The sequence below is a fragment of the Falco rusticolus genome, chromosome 4 (assembly GCF_015220075.1).
Source record: "Falco rusticolus isolate bFalRus1 chromosome 4, bFalRus1.pri, whole genome shotgun sequence".
Taxonomy (NCBI): Eukaryota; Metazoa; Chordata; class Aves; order Falconiformes; family Falconidae; genus Falco; species Falco rusticolus.
Window position 1 is genome coordinate 94,659,270 of NC_051190.1, and position 27,368 is coordinate 94,686,637.

The 27,368-nt window shown below is 39.2% G+C and overlaps 1 protein-coding gene across 5 annotated transcripts in view; it reads right to left on the reverse strand.

Moving 5' to 3' along the window:
- Positions 1-27,368, reverse strand: part of ELMO1 (engulfment and cell motility 1) — a 311,155-nt gene that overhangs the window by 149,392 nt on the left and 134,395 nt on the right. For all 5 annotated transcript variants that reach the window (XM_037385186.1, XM_037385188.1, XM_037385185.1 and 2 more), the window contains 2 exons: positions 14,898-15,002; positions 1,112-1,220 (listed from right to left, as the gene is read on the reverse strand). In XM_037385186.1, the coding sequence (XP_037241083.1) occupies positions 1,112-1,220; positions 14,898-15,002 (214 nt within the window). The remainder of the gene's footprint in view (positions 1-1,111; positions 1,221-14,897; positions 15,003-27,368) is intronic.

Genomic DNA, 27,368 nt, shown 5'->3' on the forward strand with positions numbered 1-27,368 from the left:
ACATCTTTTATCTGGGTCTGTCAAATATGGACTGTCAATTTGGAAGCTGCAAGCAAGGCACAGGTTTTACCCTGACCCGTTGCACAGTCACAGATTTTTCCTTTGGTCAGTAAATTCTCTCAAGACGTTGCATTTAAAGGCTTCAGATGTATTAACAGCCAAATCATACTTTTAAAACAGAGCTTTTGATGTCTGTTTCAAAGCTAGCAGGAAAAAGTATCAATGATACCTGTGGGCTTTCTTGCTGCCTTTTGCATTGCTTTTCTCTTATTACATTTCATGGATTTGGGTGTAAAGATTAAAAAAAAAAAACAAAACCCAAATCTTTCTCAGGGAAAAAATTCAAAAGAAAGAAAACGTCACTGAAGGAAACAAAGCAACTCCATTGTGCCCCCTGCTTGTGCAACAAATAAATGAAGCTTGCGGTAGTGCTTGCCAAAACAGACTGCAGCTGGATCCAAAACATTACTGATGGGTAACTGAAGTTTACATGTATTGATACGAGTTAAACACCAACACTCTAGACTAATGAAGATACAGACATGCTCTTCTGTTTGATAGCATCTAACGATTCATCAAGGGACTGTAATCAAAGCCAAAGACAGCTTGTTTACTCTGTATCAAAATACAATATTTCATATCACACTGTTAAGAGTAAATGATACATATATCATCTGGTATTTAGATAGCGCTTTAGATATTTAAGAGGAAACAGGATATGTCAGTTTAGATGAGCAATCCCACAAAGAATGACTCATGTAAGACAACCTATGGACAAGCCCATGGAATGGTAAGACCATGAAGTCTCCTATATCAAATCACCTGATGGGAAGTGAACTGACCCCTCTATAAACGATGCAACTGCCCTGTTTCATATAGAAGAGATTCAAAGACCAGGTGCCCATTTCTGCTGCTCCACCCTCATCCCTGGTATGCCCACAAACTAGTAAAGAGACACAGAAAAATAGGCAGTCATTTTGAGTGCCAGTGTTCAATGCGTAACCATATTGAGAAACTATTCTCAGAAGAAAATTCTTGCATTGAAATAAACTTTAGGTATCACTGAACTTACTCCATGGTGCTTAGAGGTCAAACAAACAGGTCAACTTACGTAGCTCTCCTACTTTCAGTATTTCACACAGCATCTTTGTCAGCTCAATGCTGCTTCGGCCAAATGGGCACTCATGCTTGTCTTCTCGACTGCTGTTCTCCAGGACAATCTGAAGGAGGAATCAAAGTAGAAAATAATCAGTGTGAAGAACTCGTAAGTTCAAGTACTATCCTCCACATTAAACATTTGCAAGATATACCAGGCTGAATTTAGGAAACTGTATGCAGAGGCTCTCTTTTCCTAAACCTTAGCCCTCCCCTGAGCTAAATGACCTGTGTCTGAGGCAGTCAGGAACACAGAAGCAGTGCTGCTCTATAGCCAACTAGGAAGCTTTGCCGTTCCTATGCAACATAGCTGTTCTGTCCCACGCCTGGCGTGGAGAAACTGCAGTAGAAGCCAAAGAGAAAGAAATAATTTCATTTCAAATTTGCCAGTTAAAGGACATTAGTTGTAAAGATTTATAGACATGAGCACAGATAGAAATAACTATAAAAAACCCAGTGGGAAAGAAATAGCATAGCTGGATTCAGGCTCCAAAAAGGTCCATGTGTCAAAAATCAAACTGAAGTCCACAAAGGAAGAAAATGTGTGTATTTTCTCTGTTATGGATGAAATTTGTGCTTTTGTGCAAAACATTTCAGGGAACTATCACCCTTGCATCAAGTCTATGAATGCCGCAAAACCAATGCAAGGAGAGCCTTTGTATTCTCTGTTCAGTGACACTGCAAAATAAATGGGAGAAAAGAATTCCTTGCATGTTTTTACACCCATTAAGTTCTGCTATATCAGATACAGTTCGCATAAAGTTTTCCCTGGCACTACAACTACACAAGAGATTTCAATGTAGATGAAAAAATGAGTTATAAAAATACTATAGATTTCACCGAAGCTGTCAACCTGAAGAGAGAGCAAAAAAGGGGTTGGTAAAAAAAAAAAGAAATGGTCAAAACAGATTCACAGTAAGAGTTGTCTCTGCAGTAACAAACTTTGCACATTAAAAAAAAAAAAGAAAGAAAACACATCCTAAACAGCTGCTGCATAGCCTGGGGATGAGGGACAGAGGAAGAAAATTAATTTCAAAGGTACGAGATTTTGCCAAGCACCAGAGAACGTCAGAGGCTCTCTAAATACTCTTCACAAACAGGTGTTTAGACATTGCTCTCTGCTTTGCATTCCTCCTGTCTCCTTCGCTGCCATCTTCATTGGTTTTTTGCTTGTTTGGCTTTTTTGTTGGTTGTGGGTTTGGTTTTGTTTCTTTGTTTTAAATCTTTCAATTTTGGCAGCAAAGAAAGCTTTGCAAAAGGCACCAAGGCTGGAACTTCACCCAAAACCAGGATAGGTTTTAGACAGTTGGAGGAGAGGACCGATGCAATGCTGGATGCCAGCAAAAGCCCCCTTCCCTCCCTCCCCAGATCTTATTTGTGATTGTTTCATGTTCTTTTATGTGCAGCAGCCTTCAATGTGAAGCAGTTACAGGTAAAAGTGAGAGAAGAAAGAAAACCCAAAAGCAAGTAGGAAAGTTACATGCTTCACATATCATGCCAAAGCCTCTTCACCAAGCATCGATTTTAGTCCTACTGTACAAAGGGCAGCCTCTAGCTGATACCCTGCTCCCAACCCATCACCAGGTAAAAAGATGCAGAAGGATGGATGCTGTCTGTGTTGTGAGAGTGGATAATTACTTTGTTTCATTTTCCAGTGGCGCTGGTGGTTTTCTTAAATCACCTAGACTTCCCACAGAAGCTTAGAAAGTCATTAGGGATATGATAAATATTTGACCTTTACAAATTTTTACTGGGCTTTTCCAACAGGACAGTGTCAGAATCATGTTTCACCAGGCTACCAAGAGGAGTTACTTTTCCTTCTAAAAGTTTTGGTTTAGATTACATCTAATTGTTCCATGTCATCTCTGGATAACAGCTGTACCAAATCAAAGAAACACCCCTGCATTTTTTTGTTTTACGTTGCTGCAGCCACTGTTCAAGGAACATGTGAATATGACTTTGCATCCTGGATGAGTCATCCTGCTTCAGTCTCTTTCATGGAGGGTAGTGCTACGTTTCCATGCCCAAATGCAGGAGCGATGATAGAGTTACACACACACGAGTGCAACGTAAAGCTGTGTCTCAACACCTTCCTGAGATCACTTCTCTTGTTTTATTATTATTGTGTTTTATCTCTCACATAATAAAATATCTGAAAGGTCTTTTCCAACCTAAATGATTCTACGATTCTATAAAACCTGCACATTGGAGCAGGGGCCTGCTTTGACACAGATTTAGATACAGCAGAGAAACACTGGTAATAAAATCAACGGAGAGGCAAAATGAAAGGGTAGGGGGGAAGGGAAGGGAAGCACTCAGATCAGCATTCCTTCTTGCTTCTGGCAAATGCATTTTGTTGAGTTTCACATTAACCCGACATATTAACATTTCATGAGCACATAAATATTTAATGGTGACACCGTATATGCATATAATGTAAGGCAGAATTACAGCAATCAATAAGAATGCCAGAGAAATAGTTAAGGCACTGTGTATTGCTATACAGCAAATTAAATGGCAATTTGAGTAATCAATATGTAAAGCAGCCTTGAAATGATCCTCAGACACAGTCTCTACAAGCATCATCATTTAGCATTTGCTGTGCAAAATAAGGCAGAGTTGACATGCTATATTTCTGTAAGAAAGGAAGATGGAAGGCCCTTTACTACATCTAAATATCTATAGGCATATTTGACAGATACGATCCTCTGTAAGAAACAGCAACAGTAAAAAGGGAAATTAAAAAAAAAAAAAAGAAAAAAGAAACAAAAGAGGTTCTTATAAATACCCAAAGCGAAATCATTCCTAGTCTTGGCAACAGATTTACAACATTCATTATTATATTTGTAATATTCTTTTCACGACTTTGCAACTCATATCCTGTTCCAAAGTAAAATGCTCTAAATATAGCTGATAAGGGCATGATTTTAATGTTATTTCCTTTATCACTCTGGTTACAGAGGAGAAATAAGCAGGGAACAGACACGTTTACTTCATAAATTGGTGAAAACAATAGCAGGGACAGAAACATAACACAGCTCTAGACAGAAGACACTCCTGTACTTCTGCAGAGCATACTGCTGGCTTGATTCATGGTTCTACCACAACAGTTATCTTACCAAGGAAAGGAAAGTAGTGAGGAAGTTGTGAAGCCCACACAACCTTCATTCAAATGGGGGTCTATCATTAATGCTCACCAAGTGGCTGTACCCTATTATCTTCCTCCTCTTCCCTCTCACAAATCTGCAGTGAGTTGCAGATCCACCAGACATTTCAGAATTGGTAGGTATGGTGGTTAAATTATGCTTGGAGAATACAAATATTTAAAGTCAGAAACCATGGACATTGCAGAAGACCAATTGGCACCACAGGAAAATAAAATCATTTAGGTTAGAAAAGACCTTTAAGATCAAGTCCAACTGTAAACCTAATACTGCCAAGTCCACCACTAAACCATGTCCTTAAGTGGCACATCTACTGGGCACACTGTTCCAGTGCTGGACCCCCTTTCAGTGAAGAAATTTTTCCTAATATCAAATCCAAATCTCCCCTGGCACAGCCTGAGGGCTTTTCCTCTTGTCCTGTCCCTTGTTACCCGGGAGCAGAGACCGAAACAACACACACACACACACACACACACCCACCCCACCCCTTCCCCGCCTACAGGCTCCCCTCAGGCAGCTGTAGAGAGCAACAAGGTCCCCCCTGAGCCTCCTCCTCTCCAGGCTGAACCACCCCAGTGCCCTCAGCCACCCCTCATCAGACCTGAGCTCCAGACCCTTCCCCAGCCGCGTTGCCCGTCTCTGGACACGCTGCAGCACCTCAACGTCCCTCTTGTAGCGAGGGGCCCAAAACTGAAGACAGGGTTCCAGGTGTGGCCTCACCCATGCTGAGTGCAGGGGGACAATCACTGCCCTGGTCCTGCTGGCCACACTGTTTCTGATACAGGCCAGGATGCTGTTGGCCTTCTCGGCCACCTGGGCACCACTGCCAGCTCACATTCCATCTTCCTTCAGTCCTACCTTGATTCTGGTTTGCCTGGCTGCCCTTTACTTCGATAACTGGGAATCTACTTCTGCCAGTTTTTCCTTTCTTTAGTCCTTGCAAAGCTACAGAATTGGGAAGGTCCAACATGGAAATGTAGCTTCTAATACACTAGATGTTACACAGACAAAAACCAAAAGCAGCTCACAGTTTTGTACTGTAAAGCTACACAGTGCAGGGGTACTAAATGCTGCAGATCCTTGTCTCATCCTCTGTTCCTTTGATCAATAGTATCCATTACCATGAAGCAAAGCAGAAAACCACCATGATGTGTAACACTCAACATTTTTTCCTTCTTTAGGGAACAGCAAAAAATCCTCAAGAGAAAGAAGACAAAAGGGAAAGAAAATTACTAAGGGAGGACAGCCAGAAAAGTTTGAGTGATGAAAGACATTAATGAGCAAGACAGGGGAGAGAGTTGATTTTTTTTAAAGCAAATCGTTCTTAAAACAAAAGAAAACAACTGCAGCTCAGGAAAAGGAAGGAAAAAAGAGAAAGTGAGAGAAGCATAGAATGAGGACAAAATGGTATCACAAGAAAAATGAGATGAATTGACTAGCAGAAGAGCAGAAAGGAACATGTATAAAAATGTTTTTAAAAATGCAAGGAGGTGAAATTTTTAGGAAACCAGTATAATCCATTATCTTGACATTTCTACAGATGAAACTCTGTAGCCTATTAAGGCATGGGAATTTGACAGTATTGTACTGGAATTCAGATCAGTGCAGTTTTTGTTATTTTTAAGTTACCTACTACGTATATTTCTCTTATCTTATTTACAAATTCCTGCTGTAAGTGGAAGAGAAACATTCCCAATTACCAAACAAAACCAACCAGTGATCAGAAACAGAAATGAAGGGTTGATCATGTTCCCCAAGGTAGACATTTTGAGCAGTGTTGGTCAGCAGCTGCTGAGAGCTGAATTTCTTCTGGTAGTTAGCCATATGAATTGCCTGAAGTACCCTGTTTCCTCTGAAGTGAAAAGTCTTTTCAAGAAGGCGGCAGCCCTCTAACGTCCAATCGTCCAACAAAGCACTTAGATACAGAAAACAGTGTTCCTCCTTAAAAACAACAACCTAACATGTTCTTTAACTGGAAAATCTTTTTTACTTCCTCTTGTGTTACAAACAGTGGTGCTCAGCATTACCCAAGACAAGCTCACCTGCCTTTACAACATATCTACTAATGGCATGGACAACAAAATAAAATAAATTCAAGTGTCATGCCAAGATCACAGAAGAAGAATGCAAAATCTCCAGTAGGAGAAGAAAACCCAAACAACCAAAATCAAAAGATTTTCTAACTTCACGCCCATCACTACCTCAGGAGCACAAAAGAGATTCTCAGGGAGGCAATGCACTACATGAAGAATTTTCTACATTTGACTACCACCGGCTTAAAAATCTGCATCAGCTTCAATAATGAAGCTTATACCTGCAACTAAGAGTTAGACTGACAAAAGGCAAAGTTTTGAAGACAAGTGTATCCAAGAGCTTCTTCCTCAAAATCCAGGAGGATGAAACCACCAGATAGAAATATTCCTCCTTCACTGGGAAGGAATATTGACTTAGCTGATCCTTTAATCTCTCACATTAAATACGAAATTCGCTCAAAGTATACTGCCCACAGCAACTGCAGATGTAATCCTCAGGTTCCTGAACCAACCTGAGAGCCTGGCAATGGAATTGAGATTCATTGTGATGAGGAAATAAATACAAAAGCGAAGGGCAAGACTCAGTATAGCTGCATCAATACTTACAATAAATCCCTCAGCAGACAGTTCAACAAGCATTACCGCACTATTAAAAAGGAGCATTTCCCCAGACCCATTTTGTAGTACTATCTAAAATGATCCTGGCATTAATAGAGAACAAGTTCTCTAGCAGTCTGCTGTGTATTAGTATCAACAGGTTCAGAAAGCTAGCTAGTGAAGAAGGTAAAAACCTCCTCAGACCCAAAATGAAAAGTCCAGCAGCATTTTAATACCCAAAAATATTACAGCAGGGATTCTCTTCCTTTTCTTGATGCTGCTTTTCCTAAGACTCCTTATCACATGAGGCAGGCTTCACCATTCCCTTTTCATTCAGATGCATTAAGGAACTCTAGGAAGCAAGTCCTAAGGATACGTTTCCCGAGAAGGATAAGGGACTTTACTGCAGACAGACTCAGTTTCCATTCATCCTCTTCACCAATTTTGCTTTCTTCCTAAGGCAGCTTGTCATCTGCCTCAACTTCAGCATCAGTGTTCTTCCATGATCCCTCACTCAGCACCATACCCTCTAATCTGTCTTTTGTATCTACATTATTTTATTTTCAATTTCCCATGCTTCCGCCCTCCCTTATCTCAGCCTTCATTCACATTCCTGAGGCATCACAGAGATTCCTTATGGCAAAACCAAAATAAAGCAACAGTTATGTCTGCGTGCCTCAGGAAGGCACTAGAATTACAATTTAAGCCAAGATTTGAGAGAAAAGCTGAGACCTACTAAAGGTACTAAAAAAGAAGAAGAAAGGAGCCACTGACATGAGAAACACACATGCAAAGCAGTGCCTTCTTTAAGGGACATCTAGTTACAGGACTTTAAGGATCGGACACTGAGAGTCTGATAGGTGCTTTGTCAGGCACAACTATGAATAAGCCCCTGGGGACTAACTAGCACATCACATGAGGAAGTGCACTGTAACCTGCTGCTCCCAGGGAGAACTACCGACAGAAGGCATGGAGCCCACTATGGCAAGGCAGTCAGGAAACAGTGACACAGTCATACAGTGCAGGAGGCAAAAGAAAAGCATCTGATTATCTCATTATACAACAACATATAGGTAAGGGGGTGAACTCAAACTGTCATGGTAATATATAAGCTAGTGCTTGACTCTACAGCCATAAACCACTTCTAACAACGATGGCTTAAAATTTCCAGTAGTGGGTTTTCTTCTTGAAAATTACGGAGTGTTTTCTTCCCCCTTTTAAAAAACAAATCTAGTGCCAAAGCTAAATTTGGATGGTTCCGCAGCTGCTCACCTCGCAATAAATTTTGTTTCTCACACAAACACCTTCACATGAAACATGATTGTATTTGTCTTTGTTTTCCATCAAAAGTGAAACACACAGTGGTTCGTCTTGAGATATTATAGATCTTGCCCCTTTCTTTGCCACTCCATGCAGAATCAACCAAATCACTGTAGAGCATGGTGGCAAAACACAAGAGGAGAAGGACCAGCTGCCACGTCATCTTCAGAAGCAGCACCAGGATGCGCTTTTCACTTCCCACAGGCGTAGGAAGTGGGGGAGTATTTCAGTGTTGCCTGGTCCAGTTTGAAAACTACCAGCCAGGTAATTCCTTCTCCCTCTATGCCCCACACAAAAGTAAGAAGGCAATGCTTTCCCCGCAGTCCTCTCCTTGCTCACCTCTGGCAGAGGTGGAAGGCAGGAAATGGCAGTACCTGCAGAATATTGCAAGTTTTTTATTTTTCCTTTCTTTCATAATGTGGAACAGATCCTACATTACTCTGGTGTGGATATATTAGAAAGGCATCGACCTTTATTGCACATCAATGAGACTGGCAGCTGGAGTACCAATCACAAAAGTTCCCAGCACAGGGTAAATAGGAACACCTGTAAGGCTCCATAGCTAGCCGCCTTCTCTCCCCATGTATACACATCTCAGCTTTGCAGAGATACTTTTTTTTTTGTTTCACAAAAACCAGCCAAACCTTTCTATGCTACTGCTGCAACTCATGGTATGATTCAAAACCTTCTAAAGGCAATACCTAGAGACTTGCAACAACTTCTGGGCCCTTTGGATCAGGACCTGATTTAGCCAACAGCTTCCATATATGTGGGAAAGTTTAGGTGTGCAATGTAGGAAAGGCGAGAAGTGATCGGAACATATTCAGGACTGTAACACTGTCATATATATCCCACAGCTCATACCACACAGGGCTGTGCAGAGGGTGCCATGACCCCCTTACAATTCTCTCCCTCCCTCAGTACTAACTTCGCTCTGTGTTTATGCTGCAACCAGTCACTCCAGGTGTTTGCCTCTTTACCGTAGAAGATCCACCTCGATTCTGCCATCAATGACAGAGGCCCTCAGAGCAAAACCACACAGCTTCTTGGTGTGCTGTCATGACAGAGACGTTGAGTGACGTTTGGGGAAAAAACAAAAGGCAGGCAGAAAAATGGTCAGATACCTGAGTGGAAGTAAGAACAAAGAATGATAAGACTGGCAGAGAAAGGTGAAGACAAGAACACGTTACGAAGCTGGGAACCACTGAGCTTAGGCAATTGGGTCTCATATGGAAAACTGCATTCCTTCACAAGACACCAGGAAGGCTCATATAACAAAGCTCACTTTTTTTCTCTACCTTTAGCAGAACAGAAATAAATCACATCCTTTTCCTATCATTTCTGGGGGAAAAAAATGGCATGGCAGAAATCAAGCTCAGTTTTATTTCAGAAAATGCTGAAATTATATGTTGGACTACTCATATCTGATCAGGCTAGAATGAGTAGGTAGGCATGAGGAGACTTTGTGAATTGGCGGAAGGATGAGTAGGCAGCCTCCTATACAACAACTACATGGGTTAGAAAGTATACGGCAGACATTCTGACTGTGACTCAACCCATTAAAGTTCTGAAAGGTCTCAGCAGGATGCCAGCAATCTTTCTGCCTGCATCACTGGCACTCGCAAACAGCACCTGCTCCTCCACTCTGACTTCTGAAAGCTTCAAAAGGAAAAGAACTCCCTCTAAAACCTCCCCAAAAGCAGCAACTCAAGTAGCTGCTGGGGAAGAAATGTCTCTGCATCGCAGCTGTGTGAATAACCAATTTTCCAGCTCAGCAGATGCAGGGGAAAGGGGATTTTCTACTATGACCCTAAACCAACTCAATTTTTAATTTTCAGGTTATCAAAATAACTCTTGGTTGGTGCAACCAAAGTCCAAATGTTGTTGTGGTTTAGAACATATTAATAACTTCTAAAATGTTTTAAATATAAACCCAGAAAATTTAGGAGCATACCACTAAGTATCTTACACATAATTCACAAAAAATGTAATAGCAATGAATCCATTATAAAACATACAAGGGATTATAAAACATACCAAGGAATTAATAAACCCAACTTTTCAGCATGGATTTAAACACTGCTTTCCCGTCCTGGTGACAGTAGTTTATACTGAAAATTTTACATTCATTATCTAACAAATATTTGCAGGAAATTATAAAAATCAGTGGGAAAAGGGATAAAACCTCTCTTCTACAGATGAGGGACTTGAATTTCAGGCTACAGTAATAAAATCTCTTCCAAGGAACTCTTATTTTTCCCTACACATATGAAGAACCTTCTGATCTAATAAATGGCAAAGAATTGGACATAAATTTGGGTAGCCAGCTGGGCAGAATCCAAATAGGTGGACTGCCAATGCACAGACCCAGAGCTGCTAAGTTTATTAGCAGTTTCTGCCTGAAGCACCAATCTCTTACGCTTAAACAAACCAAGGAAACACAGGTATGTGTCTTCTCAAGGCAGGATCTTACCCCAAAGAAGCGGTGAGACCTGCCAGAATATGGCTGGTCATAAGCGCAGCAGAAAAATATAGACAAGTCACAAACTTGTCAGTCATCGAAAGCAAATTCATTAGAATGAGAAATGTAGAGCCCACCAGAGACAATGTCATATAGAACTTCTTTGTGACTCAGCTGACCTGCTGTGAAATACCACATCTAAGCAAAATCCTACACTCTGTCCCAGATGAAGGTTATCACTATAGTTAGATGTCTGTGAGGAAAATGTAAAATAAGGGAATATTTCAATGGTAGCACATTAGAAGCTAAGGTGTAGTTGAGGTAAATCCAGTTTACCCAACAGCATCTGCTCTTACTGCCTGGAAACACTGTTAAATTAGCCAAGATCCAAGATAAATGGCAGCCCGCTCACAACTGGAGCAGTAGCTTTCATTTTGCTGCCTGCTATCAAGAACACCTGAATGAACATTGACTGCACATATAGGAGTCAACCATCAAAACTGAAAATCCAGTCCTAGACACAAACACAGCACATTTAAATGCAGGACAACCACTATCAATTTTTTCTTTTTGGGTTAGAAATAAAAGGAGTGTTCCATTTTGGTTCCTTTAGCTTGCACTTTACACCAAATTAGAGTACATATTATTTTACATCAATATTAGCAATCACTGAAGTGCACGCATGCAAAAATCAAAATCAGGCAAATGAATACACACCTACAAACATACGCACACAAAATATTTCAGTTTTATATATTCATACCCCTCTCCTCATTGCATCTTGAAAACAAAATGGATCTGAATAATCTTGCACCACAAATTCTCAAACAAATCAATGACAAAGCACCAATAAATGGAGATACTAACAGCAATGGTGGCATAATAGCATTTCCATGCTCTTTCCTCAGACTCCTTTTACACTTAGAGGAGTTTCAAAGGTACACTGCTACAAGTTACCAGTAAGAAAAAAATCTCAAGATGTCTGCCCCGAATAAAGTCTCTTTTAAATGGTAACTTATAATTTTATTTTTAACATAAGCAGAATGTGAAGCTTAAGTAGTTTTGGAAAGGAGCAAATTGGAACCAGGGGGAATTGTCTGCTCCAAAAGAAAAAATAAAATAAAATATCTGTCACAAAGCTTTATTCCAATCATTTTCTTCACTGTTAACTTTAATTATACACTCTGACTGTCCTATAATTATGTAGCTTGGGAAGCTGCCAATTATTTCCTGTGGAAAATTTTAAAATTTCTTGCAGAGATTCAACATTACTTCCATCAATGCATTCCATATACTATGTCACCACCTTTTAAAAGCAAAACGTCTGATGATAGCGATTGATTATTTAGGTGGAACATAAAAAAAATGCAGTGCATATCAGTCAGTGATAGAACCAGAGAAATAATAAAAAAAGAGAAAGAAAAGCTAACTCAACAGGAAACCAATTCAATAGGAAACCTATTTAGAAATCCAAACAAAAGCTAAGAACAAACACACAATCAAAGAAAACACGAGGTTATTTTCCCCCTCCACTAAACAACATTTCTTATGGAGGCTCAAGACATGTTGTATAGTAAACAAAATAACAAGATTCAAAAACAATTAACTCAAAGTCTAAATACTTTTTTTCTCCATTAAAATGCAGCATTGCCAATACAGTCAGTGAAGCCGCCATGACTTCCTGGTAGTGTTTTTGCTTAACACACCGTATTCTGTCAGAAGAAACTTATTTTCCATCTTCATTTCAAACTGACTCTGGTTTCCAGTCTCAATTTTTAATTACTGCACAGCACAGATATTATCTCAGTTTGGGGATTAGGAATTAACCCATCGTACAGCAATCAATCGCAAAGGGCCAAGCTAAAAATAATCTCTCCTCCTAGGAACCAAAACATTTCCTAGTCTCAACAACGAAAAAAAGCTAAGAGCTCCTGTCAAACAAGTTGTTCAGTATGCAAGTATTATGTGTATAGCTAGTAATTTCTTGTGGAAACTTAACCTTGACCATAGAGAGAATTTTCATTAGGGTATAGGAGTAGGAATAGTTTTGAAAAAATAAAGAAGGTCAATGGAGTGTACAAGTACAGCAAACTGGTGTTACAGGAGCTTTGGTAGCCAAAGGTCATGAAGAAAAGATAATGTTTGATGTGAAATAAGGAACCCAAAATGAGAAAGAAACAAGCATGTCAAGGCCCACAGGAAAGTACTGTACACCAGCTAGTACATCAAGGACATGAAAAGTTAGAAATAGGTGTCTTTTGGAATCAAAGACTAGCAACACTGTAGGAGTTGCACAACACCGTTCATCTCAAGAGGTGTTCAGCATGCTGTTAATATGACAAGGTGGACCACTGCAGATGCATGAGCTACCATGCCAGCAGTGTTAGTAAAAGCACCAACTAGAACTACCCAGGAAAGATGGGTAGGTTAACATACTCCCAAGGAACATTAACAGTCCCCAAAGCAGCTGTGGGTAAGCAATTTAATCTGAGGGTGCCTGGGTACGGCATTTCTAGTGTACATGTATTCTTTCTCAGGTGGGGAATACATGAGGCACCCACTCGCCTAACAGGAACCATGCACGAATAAAAACAGGCATCTCAAAATAACAGTAAAAAGTCTCAGTAATGCAGCAACAAAAATACTGCATTATAGAAACAGAGCAGAGCCAGCAACAAAGTCCTTTCTAAAGAGCGGCTAATTACATGCTACACTGAACCCAATTTTTAAGACAGCATTTGCAAGATAAAAATGAAAAATAAGAAAAAAATTGAGAGATGTCAATGAAAGCTCTATTTCAACAGAATTTCTGTCCTCTTTAAATTCTTTCAGGCTTCTTTAAAGCACGACTGTCTCATTTGGGAGCACTGGCTACCCCTTTCTAAGTATATTCTCTAAACCTAAAATTTTCAAAAGCAGCCTATGAAGTAGCACAGTCCACATCTTATCAAATTTTAATGAGAAACAGTAATCAATTTTCATTACAAACCAAATTCTCATTACAAAACAAAACCACAATTCAGCATAGTTTATCCAGAAAACACACTCGTTGCCCAGTATGTGAAACAGCCCTTAATTTCAGGGGTTTATAGGGGTTGATAAATATTGCTGTATTGCTGGCTACCACAGCTTCTTTTAACAGTTATTGCTAGATTCAGACCAAGGAGAAAATACATTTAAAGAGCAGATCTTACAATCTTGTGGTCTCCTATTATGTCCATGGATCAAGCTGGCCTGGACATCAGCAGGCCCTTTACAAACCTGTTAAGAGCTTTGACATTAATCTACTTTGAGCAAAAACTAGATGATAATGCATATTAAAAATTCACTCTTCACTTTTTAGTAGACATGATTGGTGTGTCTACTGCCTCCTTCTGTACACGACCTTTAAGCAGGTCTGCATGTGCGCTTTTTCTTGGGGAGTTAAACCACCCCTACTATCTCAAGACACTGACTTTCTAGACTATCCTCTACTACCATCTGTGCTCGCTAGGTTTACACTTGGCAAATATTTGATTTCAATAAAGGTCAGGAAAAGTTGTGCTATTCACAGGCAGGTATTATTCAGCTGTATGCCTCTTCTTGTAAGGATGCAACACACAACTTGCTTTAACTACGCTTGAAATAACAAACGTAGGAAGTGGAGTGGGCAAGGGGCAGGAACAGGTTGTGCAAGTGAATCATGATGCTTTTTACCTATTTTTCTCCAAGCATTACCTCACCTACAGCAGTAATTTTTGTGGGAGCGTCTGAACTCTCAGGACACTGCCAACTCAGTCACTTACCAAGGCATTTGCTCATCAAAGCCTTTCTTCCACAGAGAAAACCCTGCAGTTTTTGGTAGACTCAGAGCAGGACAAAGAATTCTACACAATTACTAATTTCTGAGCTTATGGACATCCATCATGCATCTAAAAAAGGCACAAGCTCATCTCCCTTCTCTTTGCAGGCCTAGGCAAAAAGTATATTTGCAAAAAGTATAATATTTGACTAGACAGCTGTACAGCTTTCGCCCAAAGCTTTTACAGACTTAAGTTTAAGTGTTAGGTGGTTTGCCTTCCTAGAGTTCATTAACAGTATAAGGATTCGGATCCTCCTCTTCAAAGTAAACTGTAATCCCTGTGAACAGGCAACCACACAGATTTCAAAGACAAAAAGAAGCCTTACCCGTATATAAGCATCCTGGTGATGTTTAGCAAAGTACAGCATGTTGTCGAGGGCTAGCATTCCTGGAGGGGTCTGTGTAAAATCCATTGCTGGGTTTACGTGGTTCTGTAAAAAGATAACAAGATCACTCAATTAGCATCTTCACAAAATCTATCAGCTCCCCAGTGATGTGCACCACGTTAGCATGCTGTGACAAAAAAATCCAGCAGCAAAGCTCTTTTTGCTGAGGAAAAACCTCTCAACTAGGAAATGGTCTGTGCCTCAAAGAACTTTAAAGCCAAATGCAAACACTACAAGGCTGGCAGGTCAGTCATTCACTTCTGCAGCAACAGGATGGAGTGCTTTAGAAACAGATCTCCAAGTCTTCCACGGCAGACAGTACTTTTAGTCTGTAGTACCACCTAGGAGTCTATTTACATGAAAATGCAGATATATATGCAAACTGCCACCGAAACACCTCTTTATACAACTGCTATGGAACGATTCCAAATAAACCACGAAAAGAAGAAAAACCTACTATGTTCAAAAGCTATATTAAATCTATTGGACTTATAATAAATAATAACAATAATAAAGTAAGTCTATTGGACTAACAATAAACAGATTCACCTCGTGGAATTCAGGTAAATTTTTTGTTATGTTCTGAATCTCTGAATTTCAACAATGGAATGAATGAATCACCATACCAAATATAACCAAAACTTGTTAGGTACTACATGTACCTACAAATTTTAAATGTTAAATTTCACACACTACATGAAAAACTACATTTGCTTCAAAATAGCCATTAACCTAATCTATCTATCCTTTGATTGGATGGACTTAAATGTACGTTTGAGTAAGTTTCTTGTAGCTAATGGTTTAGATACGAATATTTGCCTGGCTACAGACTTGAAAATACCACAGAAGCTGCTCAAGAAAAACAAAGACCCAAGAGCATGTCTCCATCAAAAAAATGCCTATTGTCTGCTATGCTCTTTTATCAGTATCACTTTTGCAGCGTCTCCAGCTCCACTTATCATTCTGACACACAAAGATTTCCCTAGTCGCTTTGTGATGACATTTCTATTCTGTAAGACCCAGCTCACACAGACTTTAAAAGTGCATTTACTAGCAGAAAACTGACTGGCAAAGATTAGCACAGATTTCTTCTTTCATCAGTCTTTTCTGCTGTGTGCTCAGGCCTGATCCACCCACCTCACTTACAAAAGCATGGGTTTTACTACTTTTCCTCCTGTTGAGTCTGTCAGGCTATAAAGTTGTAGAAATGTGAGATTCCACTCTCTTGCCAATCTTACCTTTAGATGTATGAGAGGTTGGTTTTAGCCAGTCAATACTTCATAGTCACATGAAAGATTAGAAATATTAGAAAGTGGAAACTATACGTTAAGATGGCTGCTGCAACTTTAAAAGTAGACAAAGATTTTGGGCGGAAGATGGCATGCACAACCTGTTCATTTTACATCGCCAGTGTAGCAGAACTGATGTACAAGCAAAGCAATCATAGGCTCACCATTGTGCAATAGGGAATCAAGAGGATGTCTCGAATCCTAGATTTTATATGGAAATACATATGCAATAAATATAAATATTTCAGAAGGAAGTAGTCTAGGGTAGGAAAATAAAGGCTTACTGAGTTGTGTTTTCCAAAACCTTCTCTTTTAATATTTTTTTGTAAAAAACCTTTCATCTGTTCATCAGAATGACAAACAAAAGCCCTAGATGGCTATTTCCCCAATTCAATGTTCCATCTTCCACATTGATAGATATATCAGTCAGAATATTTAAAATGAGTACCACAGTGCTTCACGCACAACAAACTTCAGCTTCTGGGAGGAGAAAACTTCCCTTCCTACAGTTTTCAAGCATTCCAGAAACTGCATTTGAAGAGAGACTGAGTCTGACAGACACACAAATGCGTGCCTTCCCCCCCCACCCCCCAAACCCAGCATGAATATCTCAGCAGAACCTTCTATGCATTTGAAACCACCTTAATTTTGAGCATAAAGTACAAGTCCTGGGGAACACCACTTGATACTTAGCCTTGCCACGAGCTACATTTCCCTGGGAAAGCTGTTGGGAAGCTGTCAACAAGGAACCATACAGCACCAGTTTTACAATGCCCTTTGCAAGAACTTCAGCATAGAGCTGCACATACTCTCTGCACCCTCATGCACAGGCAGAACGTACTTGGATAAGTACCTGGCAAACAGAGGGAGTATCAAGACCCATCTACCTTTCTCCAGCTATTAAAATACTAACACTCATTTCACTGGTATTTACAAAGGATGCTAAAATAAAAGCAGGACACTGAAATAAAAAGACTGATCTTCTGTTGCTTGAACAGTTCCTTCGTCCCATTCTACATCTCAAACTATATAGACATGTTGACAAAAAACAGTGAGGGAATGAGAAATCCCACCGTATTTAGTAAGAATGACTCATTTTGTCTTTTACCATCACTACTAGTTCTATGTTCAATCAGAAAAGCCATCTCTCCACCACTTACTACTTTTTCTCCAAGTCAAGCCTATAAACCCCAGCTATTTTCAGTTGTCTGTTTCAGAAGTTTCTATCACTGAATCTCAGAATAATTAGGGCTTGATCTTCAGCTCTGTTAGGTTAAATAACTGGAGATACGCCAGCTAATAATAGCAGAGGATCCTCCAGACAGTTCTGGCACGTGAGAGACAATACCTTATCTTCAATTATTCTTCAAATTCAAAAGGAATGCCAGCTGCCCTCCTTCTTTCTTCCTCCCCCTAAAATCATCCTTTTCTTAACATGTTGAATATTTGCAGTTAAAATATTAACTTATTGAAAGTGGGTTTAGAAATTACATACAAAGCTAGATTACCTAAAATGCTGTAGTGAATAATTCAGAAGTATGCAAACACCCCCACCTACAACATAATTTATTAAATACATGGAACACAACACTTCAGGCATATTAGTTGCATCTGTCTAGTACAAATTCTATTGTATTTTACGCTTCATAAAAAGCCAAAAGTAAGAAATAGAATTGCAATGGATTTGTTACTTCTAATTTTTCAGATTTTTTTTTCCAGTAGATTGAGTAATATCCATACATCTTTCAGCTTCAGCATCTGAGCAGTATTTAACAGTTTACGCTCTTATACCATGCATGTTAACATACCAAAAGCATCAAGAACGTTAGCCAGCTTAGTAGGGTACTGTGAAAATGAAAACTCATTCTTTTGGATAAGATGTAAACCCAAAATCATGTCTGCTTATGCCATTAAAAAAAAAAATAATCAAAAAATCACGTGGCACATTTCACAAGATTACAGCTATTCTGGGTAAAATGCAGTGCAGTAATTACATTCAGACAACCTAGCATTCTCATGCAGTTGTAGCTCTGTAAAGCTTTCTTCTCTGTCCTGAATGGCTCCACTCTCTTACTTTTGGCTTCCAAGGCAATCTCTGAGGGATGTACAGATTTCAGTCGTAAGAACGTGCCCTCGCACTGAGATGCACACAGTAATGATGTGCTGTCTGCAGATAACTGCTAATGGAGTAAGTACCACTCATTCCTTATATTATTCCTAACAACAGAATCTTCCACATGAAAATGCTGAAGCACAGAAACCATTTATTTCCCTGCATCCGTAGCCTATCAAGGTACAAACTTTTTGTTTGTCTTGACAGATATTGACAGCTTATCACAGATTTTGCATCAGTGCTATGTGCAGCTATGTAATTCAGTTGCCATGTCATGCTAATTTGTCCTGAAAGTTGCTTGCAGTAGGTGCTAGACCCAGTAATACCTGTTTTACACAGAAGATCAAACTTCTGTTTTCCCAACTCCAAAGCAGCTCAGGTGAAACACTATTCTGTATGCCACACTACTGTACATTTGTATGACAGAAACACTACAGAAGTTCCCAGGGATGAATTAGGACTTTACAATTATAGGAGATGATAGAAGAGCTTCAGAACATCTGAAAAGGAAGAGTCCAATTTAAATGGTGTCAATCTAAAATGAACCCTCTCAAAACTGGTCATATTTTTTTCCACAAAAAAAAGGAACAATCTGTCAACGAAGATAGTGCCAAGGACAGTAATCACTTTCTCCCTTCTTCAATTACTTGCACTTATTCATTTTCTTCTTCCTTCTACCAATGTGTGGGCTAGGAAGGAAAGCAATCACCTGCTTCTACAGCACCTACACAAAAACCTTCCCTGGATCAAACGAAGAAATCAAAGTAGTATGCACACGGATGTGCATTCAGAAGAACCCAGGACCAGAAGGGGGGGAACTTATTAGGTGATACTCACAGTGAACTATGGATTGATAAACTTATGTTGGAGGTATCAATGAGCACACAACCTCACCATTTACCTCTTCCCTAAATAATCCTGAAGTTTTACAGGCAAAATGTTTCCATCTGTTCATTTACACAAGAATTACAAATATGAAAAAAAGCTACATTCAAAAAATTTTTAAAAAAATATCTGTGAAAAGGTAGTCAGCTAAAATTCTTAATGAGGAAGTAATTTTGTCTTTTTATTTACCAGCACTATATTCAAAGAAATGATGATGCACAAAACTTCCACCATTCCATTTAAGGAGGTACAACAGTGCCTTGGGAATTTTCAACCTCTGTGTATTCAATGAAAGCAAGAACAAACAAACAGATTTGTTTTTTTCTTGATAACTCTTTAAACATACAAATGTGCATACTTTTTTTCTTCCATAGCCATTTTTCTAAATTTTCCAACAGAACTCCATGATAGAATGAAAACGCATCTGGAAGGTCCCCGAGTTTACAAAAAAACCCCAAAAATCAAAACCCAACTAACCAAACACACCTCGCCCCCCAACAAAAAAAATCCCCCAAACAACAAAAAAAAACCCCACTGTCTACTTCAAGTCAGAAGTATCCAAAGCTCAGCAACTGCCATATCTTTGAAAGAATATGCAGAAATTCTTTTAAGATAATGTCAGTGCACATCATTTAAATCACGTATCCCCACTACCTCATCACATATAAAGAACTTCAGCATATTTCTACTGAATATAGTTTTCATAAAGGCTACAAATTATGTTTCATATAACAATGATAGTTTTTCCTTTAACATATTTCTAGCTTTTCCCAGCTTTGTGTTTCAGCAAGTATTTGGCCATTTCTACCTGATTAACTTTTTTTTTTTTTAATATTTATGACAGCTTTGGGTATACCTTAGTGGACTGCAAATGTTATTCTCCAATAATAAAACTCACTCCTATCTACATAATACATTAAGCAACAGCGTTTCTGGATCAAATTTGCCCTCAGCAATATAAAAGCGGCCTCAATAGCAAAGAAATCATCAGCACAATCTGCACATAATTTTCCCTAAAAAAGATTTTAAAAAAATCACAATCTGACTAACATGTTCCCCCCAATTCACTGAGCTACTACGTAACATAGTGTAAAGCACCATATAGCTCTACATAAGTCACTACCAGAAATCTGTCCCAATCACGAATGGATGTGATGGTGGTCAGAATTGCAAAACTCCAAAAGTTATGGTGGTGTAACTAAATCAGCTAAAATCATCAGTTAAAACGTAACAGGACATGTCAAAAAACAAGTGTGCATTTTCAGCTATGAAAAAATTACACGTTGTAAAGCAAGACAAAAAGCTCTTGCATAATTCTTCATATTTTACGTATAGCTATATTACATCTTTATAGTTACATAGAATTAATGCTTTGGATTCCAAGAACTTAAGCCATATGGGCTGCCAATAGTTCGAAAGCCTAAAATAATCTAAAATGAGTGCTGTAACTTAAGAGTGATAACATCTTGTCCAATGCATGACAACTATGAACCACCTTTCAAGTTTTATTTCAGTTAACAAGCACAGACTTTAAGGTTGGAGACATGTTTGGCACTTCACAGATTGTTGACTTATTATTGAAATAATGTCTTCTGGGCAAATGAAGTTATCAAGTAGTAACATGTCACGTACTTTCTCAGGGATACTTAAAATGAATCAATGGGACACGATAATTTCAATTACACTTTTCCAGCATGGGAAATTACTACCAGATATCTCCCAGTATCCACTAAGTTTACAGAGTAACTGAATAAGCAAACACCCACTTGCAGATCTAGCTAGACTGGGTCAAGAAACTAAAAGCCATACTAGTTTATTACTACTCCACACTTAAGATTACCAGTTCATTTAACAGCCACGTCAGCAGACCCTGACAGATTTCCTGTCCCACGCTTCTGGGCAAAGTCAGTTCTGCTTTAGATGAAACTGCTGCTGGACAAGGTGTGAGCTAATCTGGACAGCTTTCACCGCAGGGAAGTAGGGATCAGTCCCAGGAGACTTTCTAGAGGCTCAGCTGACAGGGTGTGAGGCAGGTATCCCCTCCAGCCAGGGCAGCTGGACAGCAGCAAAGGGCTACAGCTTTTCAGACAGCTCCAGCTCGTCCAAAATCATGATGGAAGTGTAATACCCATGTCCTGGCCAGCAAGCAATTTTTCTACTGTTTGAACTATAGCAGTCAAGAAGCACACGGTAAAAAACTGGCATGGAGTATCCCCAACCTAAAAAGAAATAGTGTTATACATATAGGCCTTTTCATGACCTTGGAATGTGTCAGGAGATTGACTAGTTTAATTTTACCAATGTCATTAAGGCAGTTTGCCTTTTCAACATAGACAGGATCTAAAGCACAAATTCTCATCCTGCCCAGCAGGATAATTATCAAGTTAGCAAGAAGACAGTCATGTGAGAAAATAGTGTGAACAGTGCTAGCAGGAACAGCAAGCCACAAAAATTAATCCTTCTAACCTTGAATATATAAATAAATAAACACAGATTAAATGTTTGCAACTAGATGAAAGTCAGATGCAGCAGAATTTAAATCTACCTGAGTAATTTTATCTCTGCAAATCCCACCAGATGTGTAAATTTATTAGATTTAGTGTTCCTAAGTTCAATTTCGGCATGAAAAGTCTTTTTTAAGTTCAGGCAAGCTTAATGTCTGTTGAGTAAGGTACACCGTGACTTCCACTCATTATTTAAGCATAATGAGTTGGCTGGCAGTGTTGCAATATCGGTGTACAAGCATTAATGGTCCTGAGTGATGGTTTGAAGACTACTTATTAAGGAGAAATTCAGAGCTCTTCAACAGGCATTTTCTATAAAATTTGAGGAAATTATACAAATAATTAACAAGTTTACATAGTGTACATAAATATATATTTTTGACCAAATATATGCGTATGACCAAAACACGAGTTGCATAGCCTCTCAAGAAAAAAGAAAGAATCTCTAGACCTTTTCATAAAGTAAAATGAAAGGTTCAAAACCAAGTTCTGCCAAATCTTGGGGTGCTTGAATCAGTCTTCTAAGAATAAGACTACTAGAACAGCATCTTTTTGATTGTTTTAGTTACACTTCAGGTGGTTTTATCTAAAATTAACCTTTTTGACAGAATGTTTGCCTCTGTAATTAAGGTGCAGTATCTAAAACACCTTTCAGTTGTCGTTTCTTTTAAAGAAAAATTACTTACATTATAAGCAATTGAATAAAATCAGAGTAAAAATAATCATTGGAATTTTCCCCAAGGATGGGTATCTACAGGTATCTGCTTCTATCTAAGATGTGAAGCAGCCCACTTAATTGCTGCCATTGCCACTCCCATACATCATCACTCAGAGGACTTGAGTAAAACTTCAAATGGGATCCTTCCTGCTGTAACAACTGCAGTTCTGGTAAAAGACATGGTGCTTACGTACTACGGTAGGCATGGAACAGCCACAGAACAAGAAGATTGGCACTCCATTTCTGCAGTGAATTATACTTCCCTTGGAACGTCATTAACAATAATGAGTGCAGCAGTTGAGGACATCCCTACATCCTTACAAGACACGTCACTTTGAGAATGGTGAGTTTTGCGAGGAACCTAAACCCAGTGCCAAGTATCACAAAAGTAAGTTGGGCTAGATCTTGCTCTTCTTTTAGATATTTCTGTAGAGAGGTTTCACATTTTTCTTTTTCAAGCAAGGTAGCAAAAATGGCTTTCATGTGCAAAAGGAAAGGGCCAGGCTGTGTTTAGTTCAAATAAAGAGTAGAGACAAGTCAGCCCTTTGTCTGAGAAAACTCCACTTCAGAAGGAATCAGCCATGTGAATCCACTGGCTGCCTGGCAGCCAGATACAACAGCTGTCAAAGTTTAAAACCAGGTAACTGAGCCAAAATGTCATCTGTGGCTAGGCGTACGGGTGCACAGTTCTAGGTAAGAAAGCCTTCTGCCACCACGGAGCTCTGTGGTTCACACACCGCCACTTCTTTTATTACCTGTGACCAGGCCAAGCTTCCAGTAACCACAGAGGACAAGCTGAAAACTAAGCTACAGTGAGGAACCATCGACGTCTGTGATATTTGAGCTACCTTTGGACGCATGTTCCCACATACAAAATGATTAGGTCTATGGTCAAATCTTTCCCCTGCTTGAGTACAAACAGCCAAGCTTTGTAGATGTCACAGATGAGTTTCAAGAAAAAAGGACCAATTCCTCCTAAAACCTTTGAGTCCTTACTTCTGTCTTAAGTCAACAATGTCATCAATACCCTATGCCCATCCTATAGCATACCCTCACCTGCCCCTAGTAGTGAGGTAATTAAAAAAAAAAAAAAGACAAAAAACACTGGATCCATTTATTGGGGATTTTCAGTTCACTTGACTTCCATTTTTATTTGCCTCCCTCTACAGGAATGCGAAGCTCTTGTGACTTCAGCTGTGCTCTGCAAAATGCAGGTATGTTTTGCGTGGCTGGGCATTGTTCTCTCTGCCTCCAGTTTTCTCCAGACAGACATCAAAAGAGGATGAAGTTGCACCAAAAGGTAGGAAGATTTAAGAAAATTAAGGATTTTTTAAAAGAACACATACCATTGCCACTCACGCAGGGGCTGTGTAACAAGCTGACTACATCAAACAATCAAAATATTCACAATTCAGAAGTGAACGTGTTTTAATTTGGAAAAAAAAATCTGTTATTCACAAATGAGTCGCTTTTCTCCCCCTTGTCTTTTAATTCATTCACAGCCTTAAGTTAACAAAATCACACATTCACAGAGAATGTCTGTAATTTTTTGTAACTGAAAAAACTCTAAATATTTTGTGTGCTATGCTATTTACTGTCCTTTAAATCTGACAACAGGCAAAAATCCCCATGAGAAATAGGGGGTTGAGAGCAAAGCAATATGCATACTTATCTATTCGCATTTATGCATACACTTGAATATTGCATAGGCTTAAAAAAACCCCAAAACAACTATTTGCAGTAATTAACATTAAATTGAATTTACATCGTTACAAAAAACCTGCCATTACTTCAATACCAAGTCAAGCCTTGCGAAACAGATGAAGCCCACGTTACAAAAGAGATAACATTATGTCTGACTGGTGTTTCTTCATCTTAATTTTTTTCCCAGAAATTCTCAGGCACGTGCAGTACATAATATCCAAAGATGTCCAAGATCCACTTCTATGACAAGTGATCAGAAAACAATTAGCAATAAAGAACTCTTCTGCTGTGATGCACTTGAAAGTACCAGCTCGGCCCTAGTCCATTCAAACCCGTAGAGCTTGCCCGCCCCCATGAGTTTATAACTGGGATGCACACAGTAAATGAGCAGCAAACCAGGAAATACAGCAAAATCACACACAAACATACACCAGAAATACAGTGTTCCACCACTCCTAATTTTACATTAGCACATTTACATTTGTTAGGGGATTGTCTTCAAAAGAGTCATACTTTTCAAATCACAAACAGTTCAAGATTTTTATTTTACAATTTCCCTATCAAAAATATTGAAAAGGTACAAAAATATAAAAACCTCTTTTATCTTCCCTGTGCAAAATAACAGAACTTAACCTGTCATTAAGAAACTGATTTAAAGGATGATTCCTCCCACTAGTATTTATAAGCACAAAATGATCAAATACAGTATTAGAAAAACAAAACACAAAAAGATTGAGACAGAGTCAGTTCATTTCCACAGACACACAACCACAGATATTTCCTTGTGATTAGTTTTAACTTTTTTAACTTCGTTCTTAAAGCAATACTGAAAGGTCAAAGAAGGCTGGTAGCCCATCAAAATGAGGTGGTTGGTGTTTTTTTTCTTTCTTTCTTTTAAAACTGTTCTCCTCTAGCAGGACTATAGTTAAGAGGAATTCAGCAGTATACATAAAAGGCTGGTTTATTCTTTTTAACAACATGCAAATTGTTAGACTCCCATAGCTCTTGACAAATAATCCTGGCAAATCACATGCAGCTGCAAGGTAAACAAGAACAGCAGCTTTAACAGATTGATTTGCTGGCCCCAGTTGTTGGTCACTATAATGATGCATCTGACCCAGTGCTGCCTCCTGCACAGTTCCTGGCTCAGATGGACCGGGTCTAGTTTATATAAACTTAGTAGCTTCTCTAATACACAGCTATCATCCACTGCACATGCCACAAGGTCAGGTGCTCCTGGTTAACAACTGATCCATTTTTGTTAATAAAGTTTCTCAGGTTTTCTCCCAGCCACTTAAAACCTCATGCCTCCAAACGGCCATGATTTTCTTGCACCTGTCTGTTAGCACTCAGGATCAGCAGGAAACAGTCTGATGATAAAGAAAAAAATGCATTGTCTATGTTTGGATTTACGAATCAATTCATGATTTTAATCACCCATCTCATTTTTTGTCATTCTTCAGTATTTATTCTAAACTGCAATCACACTTTGCTGAGAAGCTGAGTCACCTGACACCACCTGCCCCTGCGGCCAGAGGAGATCACCCCTCTCCATCGGAGGGGTGGTGGTGGGGGTGTGTTGCACCCTCACAAGCTCTGCCCCACTCACATGAAGAGCAGCCAAGACGTTGCCCCTGCTTGTGCTCAGCAGGCATCTACCCACACGTCCTTGTAATGCTCAGAGTGGTTCAGGGGCTCAGTGGAAGAGATTTTCAGATCAAATGCTAAACCTGGGGTCTACGCTCCTCTACATCATAACAGATACATTGATGTGAATCTTTCTTCAAATCTAGATGTCAGTGTGGAGAGTGGATTTTCAGCATGAATTCTGCCAAGTTGCAAACCTCAGCATGCAATGCTTCATTCTACACGCAGCAATCCTACTTCCAACATAGTCCTATGTTTCCACAAACTAGCACAAAATACATAGCACAGCCTGAAAGTGTGCAATGCTTCATTTATGGCAAACAGTAACTGAAGACTATGAAACTATGCTTATGGGAAGGAATGCAGTAGGTCACATGCCTATGGGCTCCTAACAGCACCATGGACAGGGCGGCTATGAGAGTAAGTGCGCATGTTTTCTGTATTTCTACCTCTCAGGTTTGGAAGGAGATTGATGCTTTGCTGCTATTGCTCATATTTGCAGAACACTGGCCTGACTTGGCAGTCAAACAGAAGTTTCTCTGATTACATCTTTAACTACATTTACAGAATCGCATCTTTTACAGATTCGCAGAGAATGTTAAAAAAAACCCCAAACAAACCAAAACCAACTAAAAAGTCCAGACTGCAAGAAAGCATCCCTGTCATGGAGCCTACATCAGGCTGAAAAACACTCATACACAGGAATAAACTGTTATTTCAGAGGGGAAAAAATCTTACCAGTAAGTGCCAGACAGAAAAGAAACTCTACTTACAGTGTACTGTATAACAAACTTAACATGCAAGCCAAATTTTAATGTCCCCAGAGGTATCATTTTGCCTAAACATCAAGCATCTGCTGGCATTCAACTGAGAAATGGGAATTTACAGCCCAGAACAGTTATTTCTACTATTTCCAAAACTGAAATGATTCTGTACCCATGCAAGTGAGCTGCTGGACTTCTGTGAACAGCCCACATCTGGTGTGGCGTTAGTGCCCTCTGCTGTGCGATATTACAAATTACCTAGCAGCTTGCTTTTAAAATTAGGTTCAGCTATACTACAAATAATATCAAGCTCTAAATCAAGGATTTCTATCTTCAGGTGAATATTAACGAAAATCAATCCTGACAGGCATTCAGCATTCCTGTAAAGTGAAGATCTAAGTATTCACTTAGAAAACATTCTGTGAGACTACCATGTGGAACTTCATACTGAAAACCAACCTAAAATATTAAACCATTAAAAAAACCCCAAACATTCCTTTGTTTTACAACAACTGAAATGCTGACTTTTTTTTTTCTTTAACAGGAAATAAAATTTAAAAATCCCTTTTCAGACTGAATTATCTCCATATAGATTCAGGAAATTTAACTGTAAAATTAACCGCTGAGCTTACCGATTGCAGCTCCTTCAAATGCCAGTATAGACTAGTAGAGCCCTTAGTTACGTCTTCAGTATCATCATCAGTTCATTTATATTTCCTTCCTTTTCCATCTGCTTTGCACACATATTCTGTTCACCTTTCTAGAACAGGTTTCAGTACCTCTGCTT